The sequence below is a fragment of the Hylobates moloch genome, unplaced genomic scaffold, assembly GCF_009828535.3.
Source record: "Hylobates moloch isolate HMO894 unplaced genomic scaffold, HMol_V3 SCAFFOLD_1, whole genome shotgun sequence".
Taxonomy (NCBI): Eukaryota; Metazoa; Chordata; class Mammalia; order Primates; family Hylobatidae; genus Hylobates; species Hylobates moloch.
The window spans coordinates 179,956,557-179,976,465 of record NW_026652276.1 but is presented as its reverse complement, the minus strand read 5'-3'; the positions used below and the strand labels follow the sequence as shown (position 1 = coordinate 179,976,465).

Here is a 19,909-nt window from a genome sequence, read left to right as displayed (position 1 = left end):
TTCACCAAATTTTATTCTGAGTTTTAGTTGATGATGATGGTCTGAAACTAAAGCCATTTTCAGATTCTCTGCATAACTGTCACTACAATTCTAATTCACTCTCAACTTACACACACTTGCACAATGCAAAAACATTAGAATTTCTTTAAACATGGGAAAATGATTCTTTTTAGGCCCAATTACAAGCAAATGGTAACGGGGAAGGATGGAAGCTATTTTTAGTATGCTTCTGGTTTTTAAGGAAGTTTTTACTTTACTAGAAAGAAAAATATTAAAATGATTAAATAACAGAAAAATAATTGTCACAGGATATTACAGAAGTTATTGGCAAATGAATGGCTTAGACAGTAAATGCTATGAACCAAGCAATTAAAACAGAATGAGAAGTAAATGGTATTAGAGTTCTTCCTCTAAAGGATGGATAGAATTTGTAAAATACTGATAGCTGACATTTATTGAATGTCTGGTTTGTACTAACGCTATTCTAAGGGTTCACATTTATTGATCCCCATAACAACCTATGAGGATACATAAGCCACATGAAAATGTCAAAATTCAACTTTTTTTGATTTTCAAAAATACTAAGTCTATGTGGTTCAATCTAACATTACTGCTATAATTTCACAGATAAGGAAAGTGAGGTACAAAGAAATTAAATAATCTGCTCAAACTTAAATGATTATTATTATTAACTCATAGCATCTAATTTCATTGTTGACCACTTCAGTCTATGCCTTAGGGAAGAAGCCACTATGCTTTGTTAGGGTGGGGATAGGGTAAAAAAAAATCTAACTCACAGATTAAAATCTGCTAAACATACTTCTGTCTCTTGGTAGAAACTTGTAAAGTCCTTGAAAAGTGAAACAAAATGTTTTCTACATTTGTACTCTACTCCATGCATAGCAAAGTATGAAGGGCATTTTAACAATGAAAGTTGTCAGTCATGTAGATGATTATTGCTGTTGCATGACAACAGTGTTCAAGTGAGTGTATGACTACATATAGGATATTATGGTCCCAACAAACATCTGTTTTCAAATTAGTGTAGCAGAATAGAAGTTTCAAGGTCAGTGCTTTCAACTCAGCTATAGACCATGCTATGTGAGAGTCACCAGGTTGAAATCCAGTTGTTGTTGGGGCTGGGTAGTCTGCATGCTTAGTGTCAGGGACAAATACACACATACACATTAGCCAAGTGAGAAAATCTTATATCACTTTTTCTGTGTACACACTTATCAGCTTTGTACTTCAAATTTAGTAAAATATTTGCAAAATAGACTAGATAGTCCAAATCCTATTTAAAATCAAATTCTTTTAAGTTCACAAAGGACATAGCTTCTTTTGTTTCTTGTGACATATTTAGTCTTGGTATTCAAGGAGTGACTACAATTTAATACATGTAGTAGTTGTAGCATCAGAAGCATATTATTCCTACTTTGACTACTTCAGTATTTTTCTCTATGTCTCTAAACAAATCATGATGCTATGGAAACTACACAAAACTGAAGTGAAAGGACCTGATTTTTCTATTATCTGCTAATAAATTTGTCACATAACAATTCAGTCAGACATCTTTCTCTAGAACCCATTTTCCACCTCTAAAAAAAGTGGATGAGGTTAGATGGTCCTGATTCTAACAGTTGATAATCCAACATATTCATTTCAACCCTGTGTTTCATGCTTGCCTTATTTGTTGCTAGAGATATTTTTTAAGGGAAAAGTGATTTGTGGCCTTTAGAAAAAAAGGTCTCATAACGTACAATGTCTTTTGGTGTTTAGATGGACACTCATTGTAGAGTTAGGAAGGCATTCAGTCCTGTCAAGCACATTCGGTCACAGACTCTCTTCAATTCTATGAGTTTATTGAGTTTCTTTCATTAAGAGATATTAGGTCAGTGCAAAAGTAATTGCGATTTTTGTCATTGAAATCGCAAAAACCATAATTAATTGTGTACAAACCTAATATGTACCTTGAGAGGCACTTGATGAATAACAGGTATTGTTTTTGAGCATTAAGATTCTAATAGTGTGAGGATAATAATGTTTGTGTTTGTGTGTTCTCCCTTCTTAAGTCTCTTGAAATGGAGAAATCAACCGTTTTCAGCTTCTATTTAGCTTTGACCTTCAACATCCTCATCAAACATACTTACATTTAAAAGAATATCCATAATACTTTAAGCAATTTTGTCTTAATATTAGACTTAGTGTGGAAATAAGCCTTTTTGAGAGCAAATAAAAAGTTTTTCAAGGACAATTTGTTGCAAAAAGTAATAAAGATTCCATCAGTCTAGCAGGTCCAATGTACCCCATATAAGTGGATTACAGCAGCGTAGGATTTTGTAATTCCATCTTAACTTGGTGCCCAGTTCTTCTCTAAGGAATTCCCTTATTCCCTATATTAAGCAATAAGTAAAATATCCTGAAGATATGAAACTTAATTTGACTTTTACCAACTAAGTGCAGAGGGTGACAGAAAAAAAAAAAAAAAAGACAGTCACAGCATGGTGTAAAGGAGGACTAGTCTAAGGGTCAGGGATGAGGATTTTTGTCATGAATTCACTACTGTTTGCCTAAGCTGACCTTGGGCCAGCCACCTGGTTTCTCAGAGCCTCAGTGTGCTCTACTGGAAAAGGTGATCGTATTCAATGTCCTTTCCTAATCTGTCATTCTGTGAATGGGTGCTTCCAGGTGAAGGAAACAAATAGGTCAGAATGTTCCTGTGGTCATTGTTCTCTTTAGGCTCATTTTCCTGAAATAGTTGTATTCCTCTTCCTCTAGCACACTCAGGTTATGTTGGAGCTCTTTAACCTGGGCATTCTTCCCAGTACTTCATTGGAAATACCGCCTGCTTCAAAATCACCTGTGTTTGCACTAGCTACTACAGCGTAATAGACTTCTGGCTCAGAGAGTGAAAGCTGTGGAAGAAAACTAGAATAATATTTATGTTAACGCCCTTATTTTACAGATAATGAAATTGACCCTAGGGAGGTTTGATGACTCTCCACCCAGTCCCAAAGCTCCTAAGGCAAGGAATCAAGTTCCTAATGTAGGATTTTTAATGCTCTTATTGGTGTATGTTCCACTTGTCTATTTTTAGCAAAAGGAGCATCAGTGATTTTTAGTGGATTTCACAAAGGAGTAATAGGAGAGCTTCCTTGTCCTGTTTTTTTCTTTAAAAACTACAACCCAATAATGATGAGTGAGGCTGTTGTAATTTTTGGAAACATATACTAATGGGTTGTTGCAAATATATTGAAAGTTAGGGGCTGTGTGCAGTGGCTCACACCTGTAATTCCAGCCTTTTGGGAGTCCAGGTCAGGTGGATTGCTTCAGCTCAGGAGCTCAAGATCAGCCTGACCAATATGGTGAAATTCTGTTTCCACTAAAACTACAAAAACTAGGTGGGCATGGTGGCACAGGTGAGAGGATCACTTGAGCCTGGGAGGTCAAGGCTGCAATGAGCCAAGATTGTACCACTGTACTCCAGCCTGGGTGTACTCCAGCAATATCTTGTCTCAAAAAAAAAAAAAAAAAAAAAGGTTAGGGAAGCCAGATTGAGCAGGATTTTGAAGACAAGATGTCAAATTTGTGTTCTTCATGTAGATATTTTTATTTTCTTAATGTAGTGAGTGTTAAGTACCATCCTCTGAAGTGTCCAACTCTTGAAGGAAAAGAAAAAGCTTCCAATACCACTGGATTTTTCACTCAGTTTTTGTGTTTTGTTTCATCAATCCAACTTAGGGGCAGAGAAGAAGTTAATGTTCAACTCAGTAAGAACTTTTTTGAACTTCAGTAAATTTTGCTTAATAAATTATGTTGACTGTTGCAATATTTTCAAAGGGCCACTCCAAAGCTTGCCGAAGGGTCACTTTAAAGTTTGCCTTAAAATCAGCAGTCATGTCTTCAGTATTACACACTGATTCTCTTTGTAAAAGGCTAAAAAGACTGCTGTAATGATAATTTGTTGAAAATATTTCTGCTGCAAGTGTATGGTAAGGTTGCAAATGTTCTCATGAATGAGGTACTTGGGCTTGGTCCTTTTATTCTGGCTGACTCAAGGCTACAAACAATCTTCCAGAAGTGCCTGTACTTACTACAAAGACATAACCCAAACTTATTTTCTTTTTCATAGCAAGTTGTCCTCGAAGAAGGTACAATTGCTTTTAAAAATTGGGTTAAAACAGGCACAGAAGTTTACAGACAGTTTTGGATCTTTGATGTGCAAAATCCACAGGAAGTGGTGATGAACAGCAGCAACATTCAAGTTAAGCAAAGAGGTCCTTATACGTACAGGTGAGTGAGTCCCCACAAATATGAGGCATTCTTACCTTGACCATGTATTTCTGAGAAGTCTTCTACTTGGCAAATGTCATTGTATTGAAATGTACTTATTATTTTCTTGCCAAAAATATACTTTAAAATATTTTTCCTGTCTGTATAGAATCCTAATCTAAGAATTTAATGATTATAAGGTATTTATTTTGAAAAAAACTGGAAGATATATACATTATCCAAATACTTATTAGACAGTATATAGAAAAGATAAACAGATTTTATTATAAACTTACCAGTTTCAAATAACTTTCCTATGTTTATGAAGTTAGTGTTTTGTTATTGTGGCATATATTCTCAACAACTCTGAAATATTCCTGCTGAGCAAAAAAAAAAAAAAAAAAAAAAAAAAAAATCAGTTTTCACATCTTAAAATTTAAAGCATATTTTAACAGTGGTTCTCAAAGTGTAGCTGGGCCACAGCAAAGTGCTGGGCCAGCTGCATCAGCATCAACAGGGAATTGGGAAACGTGCAAATCCCTACACCCCTTCCCAGACCAAATGAATGAAAGCGTTGAGGCCCACTAAAGAGTTTTACAAACCCTGGGTGATTTGAGTACACAATTTTGAGAACCAAAGTGCTAAATTCATTTTTCCTAATTGCGGTACCTACCCAAGATCTATATTCAAATTAACTTCCAGGTCATATAGACGTTTACATTGATCTATTTTAGTTTCACTCTTATATTTTCTCTAGTGTTGAGACTGAATATTTTATATCTTTCCTCTGCCTTCCCTGATAGTTTAGCACACTTTTGAACAGAATCTTAGAGTATTAGAACTAGAAGAAATGACCAGCCAGAATCTGTCATTTTGTGAGTTAAAAATGCCTGATCCAGTGGATGTGAGGTCACTTGTCCATGTTCACACAGATGTAGGTACTGGTAGCTCCTAGATTTTTGTATACATTTTCTTCTATTTCAATTATAGACTCTCTGTCTTTTTCACTAAAAAGGGAAAAAAGGGGGAGATTGAGGTGCCAAAAACACCACCTTAACCAAGGATTAGGAATATATTTTTGGTATCCATATGGAAACATAGTTATGTTCTGCTATAGAATTTGTTACCTAAATGTATATTTTCCCTCACGGATAATCACAACTAGTTATACACCATGATTAGTTCTTATCACAAAGTTTTGTATTTCTAATGATTTCTTATAATTTGTAGTTTTAGTATCTTATCTGTTTTGGTTATCGGATGATTGTATAATTTTCCTTCCTCCCCAAAGCATTACTATGCTTCCAGATTGAAAATTCACACCCAAAATAAAATGAAATAACAGGCATAGTGAGGGTGGTGCCTACTACCATCGCATATGACATATAAGCCACAGAGGGCCTTGGTGCATGTCCTGTCTTAGCAGTTTTACCCAAATCGGCGGTCTCTGTGCGCAACTGTGACAATTCATAATTTTGTCAATGAAGACTTAGTTTTCATGGCTACAAAAAAATCTTACGTTAGAATTTTTTTCACGGTCTTAAAGTTTTTATATTATTAGCAAGAGTCTATACAAATATCTTGTTGCAAAGAATGTTGTTAGGTGTACCTAATATATATATATATATATATATGTATGTATTCATAGGTATATATATACTTATGAAAATCTAGAATTCACATATGACCTAAGGAGAGTATCAGCATAATTGTTTAAGAAATAGAACCTAAGTGAACTGGGTAAGTGTGAGGAAAGAAAATAGTTGTTAGAATTTGAGAACTCATCATGATTTTTTTGTTTTTTGTTTGTTTGGGGGAGGTTATATTTTTCACTTCTATTTTTAATTTTATTTATTTTTTGAGGCAAGGTCCTGTTCTGTCACCCACTCTAGAGTGCAGTGGCACGATCACAGTTCACTGCATCCTCAACCTCCTAGGCTCAAGTGATCCTCCCACCTCAGCCTCCTGAGTAGCTGGGACCACAGGTACATGTCCCTACACCCAGCTAATTTTTATGGGTTTTGTTTTGTAGACAGGGTTTCGCCATGTTGCCCGTGCTGGCCTCAAACTCCTGGGCTCAAGCAATCCACGTGCCTTGGACTCGCAAAGTGTTGGGATTACAGGTGTGACCCACCATGCCCAGCCATATTTTTCACTTTTAAATATATTATTTGGGATATGAGAAAACATATCATTGAAATAGTTCTCCTCTGGTAGTTGACAGCTAATCTATATTTTATTCTTAGAGCCTTTAATCTATCTCTCTAAGGGACAAAAGGGGATGTGTTAGATATATTTGATTTGCTTAGAGAGGCAATGGAGCAAAGACTGGAGAAGAACAGTTGCATTTACAGCTAAATTTTAGAATCCATAAATAGCTCTTTCTATAACAATTTTAAAGGGATTCCTGATTAACTATAGGTCATCTTGTCTCATCATGTCACCAAAATAGTCTTTTATTGTTTGCCTGAGTGCCTTAAATAATGGAAAAACAACCAGTACCTTTTAGAAAAAAGTTAACACTTTGATACTGTATGTGTTGAGCTAAACATGCTTTTTCATAATTAATTATACCCTAAATCCATCTGACATTGGAAGTATGTGAGAATGTCCCTCCTCAAACAGAACCCCAGGCTGTATTTGGCCAATGTCTGCTAAAGTAAGCTTGATTACACTTTGACAAGATATGACCTGAATCAAAGCACGAAATTGCTTGGGTTGAGATCTTATGTGTGTTTCTACCTACACCATCTCTATGAAGATGCTGTAATTCCTTCAGAATATTCTTAGATCCGTAATTCATTTTTTGAGTTACTTTGCTTTGGAAAGAATATAAAGTAATCTTGAGAAAAGTATAAATTCCTTCCCTTGACCTTATAAACAAACACATTCCAAAACTTCCATACAATCTATAACTTTTAAACAAAAAATTCAGTAATTATGTTCCCTTTTTAAAACAACATTCTAAAGACAGGGCTGTTTTAAGGATTTTTCTTTTAGTGACTGTCATCTACTGGTAGAATGTTGTCAGTACACTTTACGTAATGTGACAATTATGTTGCTATTGTTTTAATGTATGTGCATATTTTTGAAAATTGAAGTACTTTGATTTGAAATATTAGTGATATGCACACTAACTTAAAATACAATTGTCCTGAGTGCTGTTTCAGATTTTTATATTCTTTGTATGTCTGCAGTACTTGAAGAATAGTAGTTTTAATAAAATTATGTTAAAAATATATTTCTAGCCAACTTTGAATCCTCTTTTTAAAGAATCTGAGACATTTGTTTAGTAAATACATTTACTGAGAACTCATTATATACAAGGCATGATGCTTAGAGATACAAAACACTCATAAACCCCTACCCTGTAGGAATTTACATTTTTATTATGATGGAATAAAATGAGTTTTTAAAAAATTCAGTCCAATTGTGTAAGTCTTTACCTTGGCTATCTACTCACTTCACAGGCATTCAAATATGACAGTGCAATTATGATATGTATCTTATTTCTTCTCAGTGAATATCTTCCACTTGTGAAATGTATTTTTCCTGTAATAATCACCCTTTACCACGTTCCTAAAATGTAGTTGGTACTTTGCAGCCTAGCTATGTTAGAGCCAGGAGATTAGAACTAGCAAAAGTATTCAATATACCTGAGGGGTTGAGGAAGTTAGTCTATAACCCTTAAAAATGGAAATTATATTCTTATCTCTAATTCTCATTAAAGTCCTGAAAAAGGGAAAAAGCAGTGCTTGATAGGCTTTGTATTGGGATCATTCTTTGTATTTGGATCATCCTTTCTAATATAAGAAAATGTGCTCTAAATATTCCCCTGCTGAAGCCCCTGTACTTTTTCCTCCTTATCCTCAGGATAAAGTCTCATTTGAGTATTAGATGCAACTCTTTTACATTTGAGATCTTGCTTGTTTCAGCAACTTTATTTCCACTACTCTCCTCACCTCTTACTCTGTAATCCAACCACACTCAAATATCTGCGTTTCCCAAAATATATTATGTTCGTTCTTATGCATGCTACCATCTGCCATACTTTACCTAACTAAACTTATATTTGTTACATAGACCATTTATGTAGACTTGTACTAAGAAGTGTTTTAACCCTCACCCCTACCCTGACCATTCTAAATCTGGATCTGGATCTGTTTTGTGTTTTCCCATGGAGTCTCCATTATAACAATATTCCTTCTCCCTCACTATTTTAACTTCCAGTTTGCCAGTTTAAGACCCCTTCTGATTAGTTTGCTAGAGACCCTGGCTGATTTCTCATTTTAATACCATTGCGTACATAATATCTGGCATACTCTATATGTTCAAAAATCATTTGTTGAATGAATGAATGAGTGAATGACATTTGAGATCTAATGTTCACATATGACAAATGTTTTGAATTTTGTTTACTTCTGTTTCTTTAGAGTTCGTTTTCTAGCCAAGGAAAATGTAACCCAGGACCCTGAGGACAACACAGTCTCTTTCCTGCAACCCAATGGTGCCATCTTCGAACCTTCACTATCAGTTGGAACAGAGGCTGACAACTTCACAGTTCTCAATCTGGCTGTGGCAGTGAGTAGACAAACAAAAAAGTTACCTATTTTAAAATACTCTAGAACTCACTGTAATTAATCCTATCATTAGAATTATTAGGTTTTACTTGTTTTTCCATTTTTATCAAAACGTATTTTATTTTGAATGGAGGCATGATCATTTGGAAAGTGACAAAATCGTAAGAATCGACTGCATTAGAAAACCACTTTATTTTTTTCATTATTTTTTGTTGAAACATTCTCTATATTTAATTTCAATTTTAGATTACAGGAAGATGCTTAAGAAACAAGTACAAGATTTGTTTCGGTATGTCTTTAAATGATAGACTTTTAAGTATGTAAGCAACTATATAATAAAAGGTTTCCAAACGCAGCCTGTAAGAAATCAGGCCAATTTTACTATAAGCAATAAACCATTCCAAGCTTTCCAGACAGTCTCCATAGCTGTACCAGTGGGCAATAACCTTTAACCAAACGAAACAAAAATAAACAAACAAAAGCACTTTGCAATTTGTTGCTGCAAAATAGGGAGAGAAAAGAGTATATAAACTTGATGGAATCACAACTGTCAATATAATTTAAGGGAAAATAAGGTCGATAAGGTTGATGGTGTCTATTGTTTGGAAAGTCGAATTCGGCTGTTTGCCTAGGGCTCTAGACCCCACACAACTGAACAAACATAAAACTCCGCAGAGTCTAGCTATCCGCCAACAGGGGGTGCCGTCCAAACTCATGGCAGATAAACAGCATTTGGTGCTCACCATTCGCAATGGGCGGGCGTTTATGTGCATGAAGTACAATTTCTTCAGCAAGCTCAGCAAAAACTCTTAAGGGGCAAAAATGAACTCTGCATTTTAAGAAAAATAGAAAATGAAAACACAAAATCCTAAAAACTATATGAAGGCTCTGCATCAGCACACTGGCATCAAACCACACATCCACAGCACATCCTAATTCTATGGGAAACAATCCTTGCTTATCAGAGGTGCATATCTAAATTCAATAGCTTACCAATATCTTCTTGGGAGTAGAACAAAAGGAAACAGAAAACCCACATTAAAAAAAGAAGTTTCTTTTCCTAAACATTTTCCTGAAGCTGAAATTGAAGTGGAGAGGACGTCAGTTGTCCTCGTCGAAGTCGTAGTCCTTCTCGTCCTCCCCAACCTGGGACACCAGGGTCTTCACCCTGGAGATGCTGTACTGAGACCTGTTGGAGCTTGTGGCCAGCATTTCATCCTCACCATTGGTCAGGTCACTGGCAGAGAGCCTCGTGCCGTTAGACGTGGAACCTGCCGTTGTGATGAACAGGCCTGCAACAATTGTCTGCGCCATTTCTGTCACGTATGGTTCCAGAGCCTTTGGGACCAGACTTCTGGCTTTTTTAAGTTCTGGGATACATGTGCTGAACGTGCAGGATTGTTACATAGGTATACATGTGCCATGGTGGTTTGCTGCACCTATCAAACCATCATCTAGGTTTTAAGCCCCGTATGCATTAATGCATTAGGTATTTGAGAAGACCACTTTAAGTGTATCATTAAATAAATAGAGTTTAACTTGTAATGTCTTCTTCTTGTGGCTGGCACTGAGGCAAAGAAATGTAATCATCTAGGAATTAGACGAATTGCATTTTGAGTTTTGGCAGGATCTGGCAGTAATTTTAAAGATAAGCTTTAAAAAGTTGTGTATTAAGCTCAATATTAGCATTTAATCCATTTATTTGTTAAAATCTAATATTGTATTCTTGTCTTAAACAGTGACTCTTTTTTTGTAGGCTGCATCCCATATCTATCAAAATCCATTTGTTCAAGTGGTACTCAATTCACTTATTAACAAGTCAAAATCTTCTATGTTCCAAGTCAGAACTTTGAGAGAACTGCTATGGGGCTATAGGGATCCATTTTTGAGTTTGGTTCCATACCCTGTTACTACCACAGTTGGTCTATTTTATCCTGTAAGTACCAAATATGAATGGCAATATTATTACATTCTAATTGAATTAATTCAATGGCATTGGCAAGGCATAATTTTATAATTTAGCTCATTAGTCTTATTGCTGATCTTGAGACATATATCCTAACTTTTTAAAAAGTCCACTTCTCATTATAGCTTCAGTTTTCCTAGTTGGGAAATTCATCTGAATTAAATTTAAACCTGAGAATGGATTTAATAAGGTTTCCACTCATTTATAAATATACAATTTGTTTTAAATTAGCCGGTAAGCTAGTCTGTAAATCTTTGAGCGCTGTTTTTGGCTTTTATTTCCCTTTTCACATAATCAAGTTTAATACCATATTGTTATTTGTTTTAAATATACTCCTCATTCCTCCTTTTCTAGACCTCTTAAAATTTTAATTTATATTTCAAAGTTAGCCTAATGTTCACATCTCAATACTGATAAGGTAATAGACTTCATTTTAATAGGATTTGTAAATAAGAATTTTTAATAGTCCACAATGTCAGGAAATGGCAGCTTGAAGATTAAGGAAAATGTGAACTTCATAGTGTACTTGATGGTGTACTTCATTACAGCTTAATGTTTTGAATTACAAATAGGATAAGCTAACTACTGAATTGGAAGTTTGACTATGACTTCATTTGGCACTCTATGTGAATATTATGTTCTCTAGTTCATTGTTTTACTTTTAGATACTGTTAGGATTACAAGGTTATATATCAATTAGAAATGAATGTAGAAAGCCATAATAAATCAAATTCATTCTCGTTTTAACTCAGTACTCATAGCTCTTTCTTTGGCTAATGCTTTAACTTTTGGATGTCTAATTTTTATCATTTTAGTAACCACTTATTAATGATCATAACATTTAGAATACCCCTAGAAATCATTGTTCTTATAGGTTTGTTCAATGTCCCTCACCTCAACATAGTAAGAATAGTGATCAAAATGCCCTCATTGGCTTGATTATGACAAAGAGTGCTAGAGTTCACATCATGTCAGCTTCTGATATGCATCTAGCACTTATTTCTAGGCACCTTTCACAATTTTTTAAGGCCAATTAAATTAAAAAATTGTATTGCAGATGTATTTCAAGTCATTTGAGTAACCAGTGATTGAGAAATGTGAAAGTGAGTTATGTATTGTATAACTTTGAAAAAATGACTTGTTCTAGAAGTAACATTTTCCCATACATATATTTCAGTACAACAATACTGCAGATGGAGTTTATAAAGTTTTCAATGGAAAAGATAACATAAATAAAGTTGCCATAATCGACACATATAAAGGTAAAAGGTATGTATTCTGGTAAAATGTGCATGTATGTTACTAGGGTACTCTTAAGCAGGAATAGTATTCATTTAACATCTCATAAGACATAGGCATCACCTACAGAACAGACCTGGTTATAATTCAGCTCTGGAAACTCCTGTTCTGCTAGGTATTAACGCTTTAGTTGTGGTAACTGGTGAGTTCACACCAGTGCATAGCTGCTGACTGTCAGCTCCACTTTAAGGTTTGGCTCACCTTTCTGCACAGGTTATGGTTATGTTACATAAATCCCCAAAGGGACTATTTTTTCATCTCTGCTACATATCCAGCATTACAGTACAATTATTCTTACAATTAGATAAGCATAAATGAAAAGGTACAAAAAAACCAACACATCAACTGATTGTATAGTAGATGGAAACTTTTTTTTACTTTTTAAATCGAGCATATCAAATTCCATATTCCAGTGGCATGACCTAAATGTGTCTATAAAGATGGAAGCTTAATGAATCCAGGCAGGTGCTTTCATGACCTTTCCCCTGCAAATAGTCTTTAAATAATTTTCCATATTGATAACTCAGCTTTTTTAACTTTATCAGTGTAAAAATAGAATGAATATTTCAAGTGCAGTTCTACAATGTAAATACAAAATGTGAAAATGAAGACTTTGCCACCTTAAAGTGGTAAAATAACAAATCAGCTTCCTAAGCCATTATTTCCTTTTATTTCCCTAGCTCCAGCCTATTCACCTAAAGAATTTATAATTTATCATATATGTAAACTAGGAAGAACCCTAATAAATATCAGGGGAACAAGCTTTCTTCTCCGTAAAGTTAACAATTGTGTGTTCGACTAGTTTTTTTCTGAAAAAGAATAAAGTGATCAAAACCAAGAGATGAAATGTTTTTATTAATATAAAGTAACCCCTACCTCAAACTGAGTCTATCTAATGATTGCTTTTAACAGCTAAATATTACTAGTGGAGCACTTTTTCTTCTTAAGAGTCCACAGTTACATATTTTTATAGAAAAGTCAGTAGAGGGAAAGAAACACTTCTAAGTATTCACTTAAGAGGAAATCACAGCAATTTTTTATATTGAGAAATAACGAGCATTTCACTCTATTTTAATATTACAGAGAGATGTGGAGGGGAGTTGCAAAGCGCTCCTAGTTATAGTAAGAATTTCACGTCACTTTAAGATTATAAGGTTGATTTAACTCATGGCAAGACTGAACATGATTAACCACTTATTTTGTTTAAAAAGTAAACAACGGCTTGTCTTGCCATGTCACTGTCAGGAGTGAAAAAAAGTTTTTCCATCACCAAAAAGTGAGGATGCAGGGAAACTATTACTATTGTTTTTATCACTTTCAGATCTATATAACTTATTTAGACAGCAAAGTATAAATTAATAAACTCTTTCCTACTTTAATGCCAGTCCATGAGAGAATTAAAGGGAGGAAGGGGCAAGAATATAAATTAATCATCTACATGTTTTGAATGTTTGCTGATCCAAACAGCTGCTTCTTTCCTCTTCCCTGCTTCTCACCTCTTCCCTGCTTCTCTTTTCTGCCTGCCTTGTACTGAGCTTACATCAATTACCCACTTAACATTTTCCTTCTATTCATTCTGAACACTTATACTGAGTAATTCATGTATCCCATTGGAAAAAAAAATTCTCCCTTAAGTAGAGATCTAAGTTTCTGATAAATGTTTTTAATTTTTTTCTTATTCCAAGATGTTTCTAATTAACACCTGGCAGTTTTTATTTTATGATCTGGCCACCTAATGGCATCAGGTACATTGCAATAAGATAAAAGGTTCAAACAAAACATGAACAGAATTAAACATTTCTTAAACTTAGTACTTGTCACATTTAAATGCATCATATTAACAGAAGTATTGAATTATAATAGAAAAAGTAATGTAAGAAAGGTATTCTTTAAATGAGAATGTTTATTCATTGTCTTTTTCTATTCCTAGGAATCTCTCCTATTGGGAAAGTTATTGCGACATGATCAATGGTACAGGTAAGAATATTTGTTTTGTAGTCATCACAATGAATCCACCTCCCTTTGCCACAAATCCACCGTTATACTGACAGTGTTCTGAAAGTTGAGGGTGTATGTTTACTTGCCTTTATATCCCCACAACAAAATTCAGAGTCACTATTTGTATATAGGCTAAATGTCTGTTCAATGTGATGGGATTTGTAAAGATTAATCATAAAAAATTAGCCCTTATTGCATGATTCAGAGAAATGTTTGCTTTGTAAAAACTTAACTGCCATCCTGACAACAGAAGTAAATGGTAAAAAACAAACAACAACAAAAAACACTTTAGTTACATTTCAAATATTTTATAAATAGTATACAGATAAGTTAGAATTGAAAGATATAAAAAAAGCTAATTACAAAAGAGAAAACATACCTAAGCAAGGCTTATAGCTGAGATAGAATAAAGTTGCAAGACAGAACCATCCATTTTTGGATAAGGTGGTCAGAATGAGAGAGAAAACAATAACAAAGTCAGATGTCTTCTTAACTGTGAAAAATATATGTAAAAAATGAGCATTCATAAACTTAGATTTAGGGTATGGTTAGATCAGGCTTATTCTCCTTCAGGAAAAGCAAAGTACAGATATGCCTAGTAGTTTAAGAATTAAGATTTTTAAAAAGCAATAGGAGGCTGGTCACGGTGGCTCATGCCTACAATCCCAGCACTTTGGGAGACCAAGGCAAGTAGACTACTTGTGCCCCGGAGGTTGAGACCAGCCTGGGCAACATGGCAAAATCCCATCTCTACAAAAAAAATACAAATATTAGCTGAGCGTGCTGGCACACGCTTTTAGTTCCAGCTACTTGGGAGGCTGAGGCTGCAGTGAACTATAATTGTGCCTCTGCACTCTAGCCTGGGCAGTAGTGTGAGACCGTCAAAAAAAAAAAAAAAAAAAAAAGTGGTGAGAATCGAATACCATGAAATAATTAATATCCAGAGGCAAGCTTTCAACTACTAGGAAACAAAAGCATGAAGTTTAGAAAATTAGGGAATATCCCATAGGAAAATGATATAATAAAGATAAAGACACTTCAGTAAAAATGAAGTACAGAGAATGTTTACTTTGCCAAAGGTATGATTATTGACTTTGTATGCATATTTAATTCTATCATTGCCTTGTAGGAAAAAACAAAAAACAAAACAAACCAAAAAACCAGCAAAAACTCTGTTGGATTTGCAGGTTGTTGTTTTTTTGTTTTTTTGTTTTTTTTTTTTGAGACATAGTCTGGCTCTGTCGCCAGGCTGGAGTGCAGTGGTGCGATCTCAGCTCACTGCAACCTCTGCCTCCCAGGGTTCAAGTGATTCCCCTGCCTCAATCTCCTGAGTAGATGGGACTACAGGCGTGCGTCACCACACCCAGCTAATTTTTGTATTTTTAGTAGAGACAGGGTTTCACCATGTTGGCCAGGATGGTCTTGATCTCTTGACCTTGTGATCTGCCCCCCTCGGCCTCCCAAAGTGCTGGGATTACAGACTTGAGCCACCGTGCCTGGCCAAGGCTTTGCAGGGTTTTGAGCCTTAGGAGTGGGCAAATAAGCTATTTTCTAAGTAAAGCATTTCTGGAAATAAATTTTCAAGTCCTCAATGCTACCAATGCTAGTAGTTGTATAAGCAGAATACTTAGTCCTTAGATGCAGAGATAAATATACTGTGTTATTCCTAGTAAAGGATTCTTTATGGGTTTAAGGAGAAAAATCTTTAAAAAGATTCATTGACAATAATAGAAATGCATGAGCATCAGGCATGATGTTAAAAATATCTACGGGGAAAATAGGTCTGATACAAACTAGGAAAAGAGGGAATTTGGACAGAGCAGGGGATGATCCCTGTGAGAGAGATTCTTGCTTATGGCACTAGGGAAAAGAAAGTAATAAAACAGTAAGGTTCTAATGTGTTTTCATCGTAATTTAGAGGTGCATCCTCTTTACCTTCTTCAGTAAGTTTGAAAAGACTTAAAATGAAAGTATTGGTATACATTTAGAATGCTTCTTTTGGGAGGACAAAAAAAAAAGCTCTGCAAATATCAGCTATGTTGCAGTCATTGTCCATGGTAGTTGCTGGGTATAATTAGGACATAATCTTCAATGATATTTTAGATAATGATCTTAAAAGCTTTTCAATGCGTTTTTCTTTAATTATTAAGGAAATGGAAAAGCAGTTGTTGGCAATGTCCATATGGGGGCTTATATTTTACTTGTCACAAGAGTGTAAAGTAATGAAAACAAGGTCACAAGGTTGACACACTTGCCAGAGAAAGAACCTACAATGCATAATCAAAGATGAGACTTACCATTTAAAACTCATTCAGTGATGGCTCGTATTAGTGATATTCATGTGAGAAGTACATGGAGGAGTTAACTAAACTATTTCTTCATATATTCAATGTTTGCCATGGATCATAGCTGTAGCAAAAAGTAAATTTAATAAATGACTTTTTTATACACTTTCAAAGCATTTGAAGTTCTGTTTAGTGAGAGAACTTTAGTAAATATTTTTAGAAGTATTAATCAGCCATTAGGACAAATGAGAAAAAAAATCACTACAAATAAATGTGGACATGGTAGGAGATCCAAATGAACTTCACTGGAAGAAAAGTGCCACTCTACTGGTGGGGTAGGGCATTTCAAAAAACAAACACAATGTTAGCCTTAACATTTCATGTTTAAGTTTCTTTTATTTTATACCATTAAATATGTATAGTATGTAGATTTGTTGTTGACGATAGCAGCCGCCAGGCATATGTAACTGTTAAGGACTCAAAATATGGCTAGTATGATTTGAAATGTTCTGTAAATATAAAATGCACAGTGGATTTTGAGATTTTAAGAATTTAAAATATTTTATAATGGTTACATGTTAAAATATTTTGGATATTAATAAGGTAAATATAGTTTTGTTTTGTTTGAGACAAAGTTTTCCACTTGTCGCCCAGGTTGGAGTGCAATGGCATGATCTTGGCTCACTGCAATATCCACCTCCCGGGTGCAAGCAATTATCCTGCCTCAGCCTCCCAAGTAGCTGGGATTACAAGCACCTACCACCACACCCAGCTAATTTTGTGTATTTTTAGTAGAGACGGGGTTTCACCGTGTTGGCCAGGCTGGTCTCAAACTTCTGACCTCAGGTGATCCACGCGCCTTAGCCTTCCAAAGTGCTGGGCTTGCAGGCATGAGCCAGCATGCCTGGCCAGTTATTTCTTTTTACCTTTTAAAAATGTGGCTGCTAGATAAATTACTTAGGCAGTTTGCATTATATTTCTATGGATTACACTGGAGGAGAGATTTCTAGGTTTTTTTTCTAGAACACATACTACATCTAATCATTTGCCACTCGATTTTTAAACAGATGCAGCCTCATTTCCACCTTTTGTTGAGAAAAGCCAGGTATTGCAGTTCTTTTCTTCTGATATTTGCAGGTAAGACAGATACTGAAGTATGTCTGAGTCAGACCCCAGGTGACAAAATGCAGACCAAGAAATTTAAACACAGCCTAGGAAATTCATAATGTTTATTAACTCTGCAAAATATTCTTCTGCATCCTCCAATTTTTAATAGTACAAATCGTTTTTTTTTTTTTGCCATTTCTATCCAAGCAAGAACCATTTTGCCTTTTAAAAACTAAACTAGTAGTCTATTAACGATCAAGTCCAGAAGGGCATGCCCAATCTTTCTAAAGACATGCAGAGAAGATGATGCAAATGTAACAGAACTGTGTTAATGTGCTCTGCTCAGATTTGTGGGGCCCAGTAGATAACACACAAGCACTGGAGCCTTTACCACTACCCTTGAGCCCAAGCTCTGTCCCTAAAGACTGTATGATTGTGGGTAGGCATTTAACATCTCTGAATTTTTTTCTTATCTGTACAATTTAAGACAGCAGTATTTCTTCATATATGTGTATCTGGGGATAAGAAAAAAGTGTGTATTGAACCCTATGATAGACACTTGGTAAATGAACCAGGTATATATCCAGCATGTATATGCATACACTCCAGTGAGTGGTCTTTCTTTCCAGGATTAATTAAGCCGTGAAAGAAACTATTTCATTTAAACTGATCACGAATAAAGTATTTGAAGGAAGTCCTATGAATATTTACTCTATTGGAGAAATTGCCTGTGAGAAGTAACTTGGGTATAAATAAACATGGTACTTCACAAACAAGAATAGTTCATACTTGGCTATTGAGTTTTAGTATGTGTTAAAATCTCCCAATCACTTTTTTTCTAAGAATGAAACAAGAATTTAAAAGAGTATATGATGTTTCTAAGTTAAAGCAAGAATAAGAAAAAATGAATCTCCAGAATGTAAGTTCAGGTTCCTGGAATGCAGCTCTTTTTTCTCTGTATTTAGGTCAATCTATGCTGTATTTGAATCCGACGTTAATCTGAAAGGAATCCCTGTGTATAGATTTGTTCTTCCACCCAAGGCCTTTGCCTCTCCAGTTCAAAACCCAGACAACTATTGTTTCTGCACAGAAAAAATTATCTCAAAAAATTGTACATCATATGGTGTGCTAGACATCAGCAAATGCAAAGAAGGTGAGTAAATATCCTCAGTATCACAGTCCATATCATAATTTGTGATATTCTTTAAAATGAGACCTTTACCATAATCCTTTAGCAACCAAAATTTAAAATTAAAGTATGAAAGTAATTAGGGCAGAAGAATGGTGGCAGAAAATTTTAGTGCTGATTTTGTATTTTGGGAAGATCCCACTTGTGTTTCAGTGTTACAAAATTTAGTTAAAACCACACCAGTATTTCCTTGTAGCTGCTTTTAGATTTAGGGTGAAATGAAAATAATTCCGAGAACACATTAAGCATCCTGTTATCCATCTGTCCTAACTTTTTTCACTAGAAAATGGTACAGGTAAATGTATTTTCAATATGTATCTAAAGCTAGAGTTAAACATAAAATTTGGAGACTAGCTTATCCTGTACATATTTGTCATACTAACATGGGTGTGGAAGAAGAAAGAAAAAACTAGTGTTAAATAAAGCCTTAGTCCATAGACATATTACTGCCTGAAAGCTGAACATATATAGTTGAAACTTTGGGTTCATCAACAAAACTTTACATATTGAAAATTAATACTGAAGGAGTTTACAGTAGAAATCAACTGACATAATTCTTCCCTACCCATGTTAAAAGCCAAATATGTATTTTTTAATGTAAGAAGCTTTAGTTTTGTGGAAATATTTTTTGAGTTATATGTGAAATGAAGGAAGTTATTAATTCCAATTGACTCTTAAAACTTGTCTTCAGGGAGACCTGTGTACATTTCACTTCCTCATTTTCTGTATGCAAGTCCTGATGTTTCAGAACCTATTGATGGATTAAACCCAAATGAAGAAGAACACAGGACATACCTGGATATTGAACCTGTAAGAAAACACATTATTGATCTGATTTGGTTGATATTTTTAAAAATACAATTGAAATAAAAATAATCTTGTCGATAACACTAATCATATTTATTGAATCACATTCTTGAAAGTTACTGAAACATTATGTCGATTTCTTCCTATTGTTATGAAGTGATTCTAATTGGCTTAAAATAATTTTACATAAATATTTATGCTTATATGAGGAGTTATTGTATATTATGCAAAATTCAAAGAGTATATGTGAGTTTGACTATACTTATTGTCAAAATCTATAAAATTGTTATAGCACAACAGTTTTAATCTTTATTTTTGTATTTTCCTTTTCAAAAAGTAAATGAAATTCTAGAATTTTAGTAGTCATGTTTTAGTTCAAACAATGACACAAGTAGTATTATAACTA

General features: G+C 34.6%; 1 protein-coding gene across 3 annotated transcripts in view; it reads left to right on the top strand.

Moving 5' to 3' along the window:
- The window catches only part of CD36 (CD36 molecule), an 80,869-nt gene that overhangs the window by 53,954 nt on the left and 7,006 nt on the right, over positions 1–19,909 (top strand). For all 3 annotated transcript variants that reach the window (XM_032761221.2, XM_032761224.2, XM_032761223.2), the window contains exons 4-11: positions 4,133–4,293; positions 8,706–8,853; positions 10,609–10,788; positions 11,996–12,087; positions 14,048–14,094; positions 17,468–17,537; positions 18,473–18,660; positions 19,388–19,506. In XM_032761221.2, the coding sequence (XP_032617112.1) occupies positions 4,133–4,293; positions 8,706–8,853; positions 10,609–10,788; positions 11,996–12,087; positions 14,048–14,094; positions 17,468–17,537; positions 18,473–18,660; positions 19,388–19,506 (1,005 nt within the window). The remainder of the gene's footprint in view (positions 1–4,132; positions 4,294–8,705; positions 8,854–10,608; positions 10,789–11,995; positions 12,088–14,047; positions 14,095–17,467; positions 17,538–18,472; positions 18,661–19,387; positions 19,507–19,909) is intronic.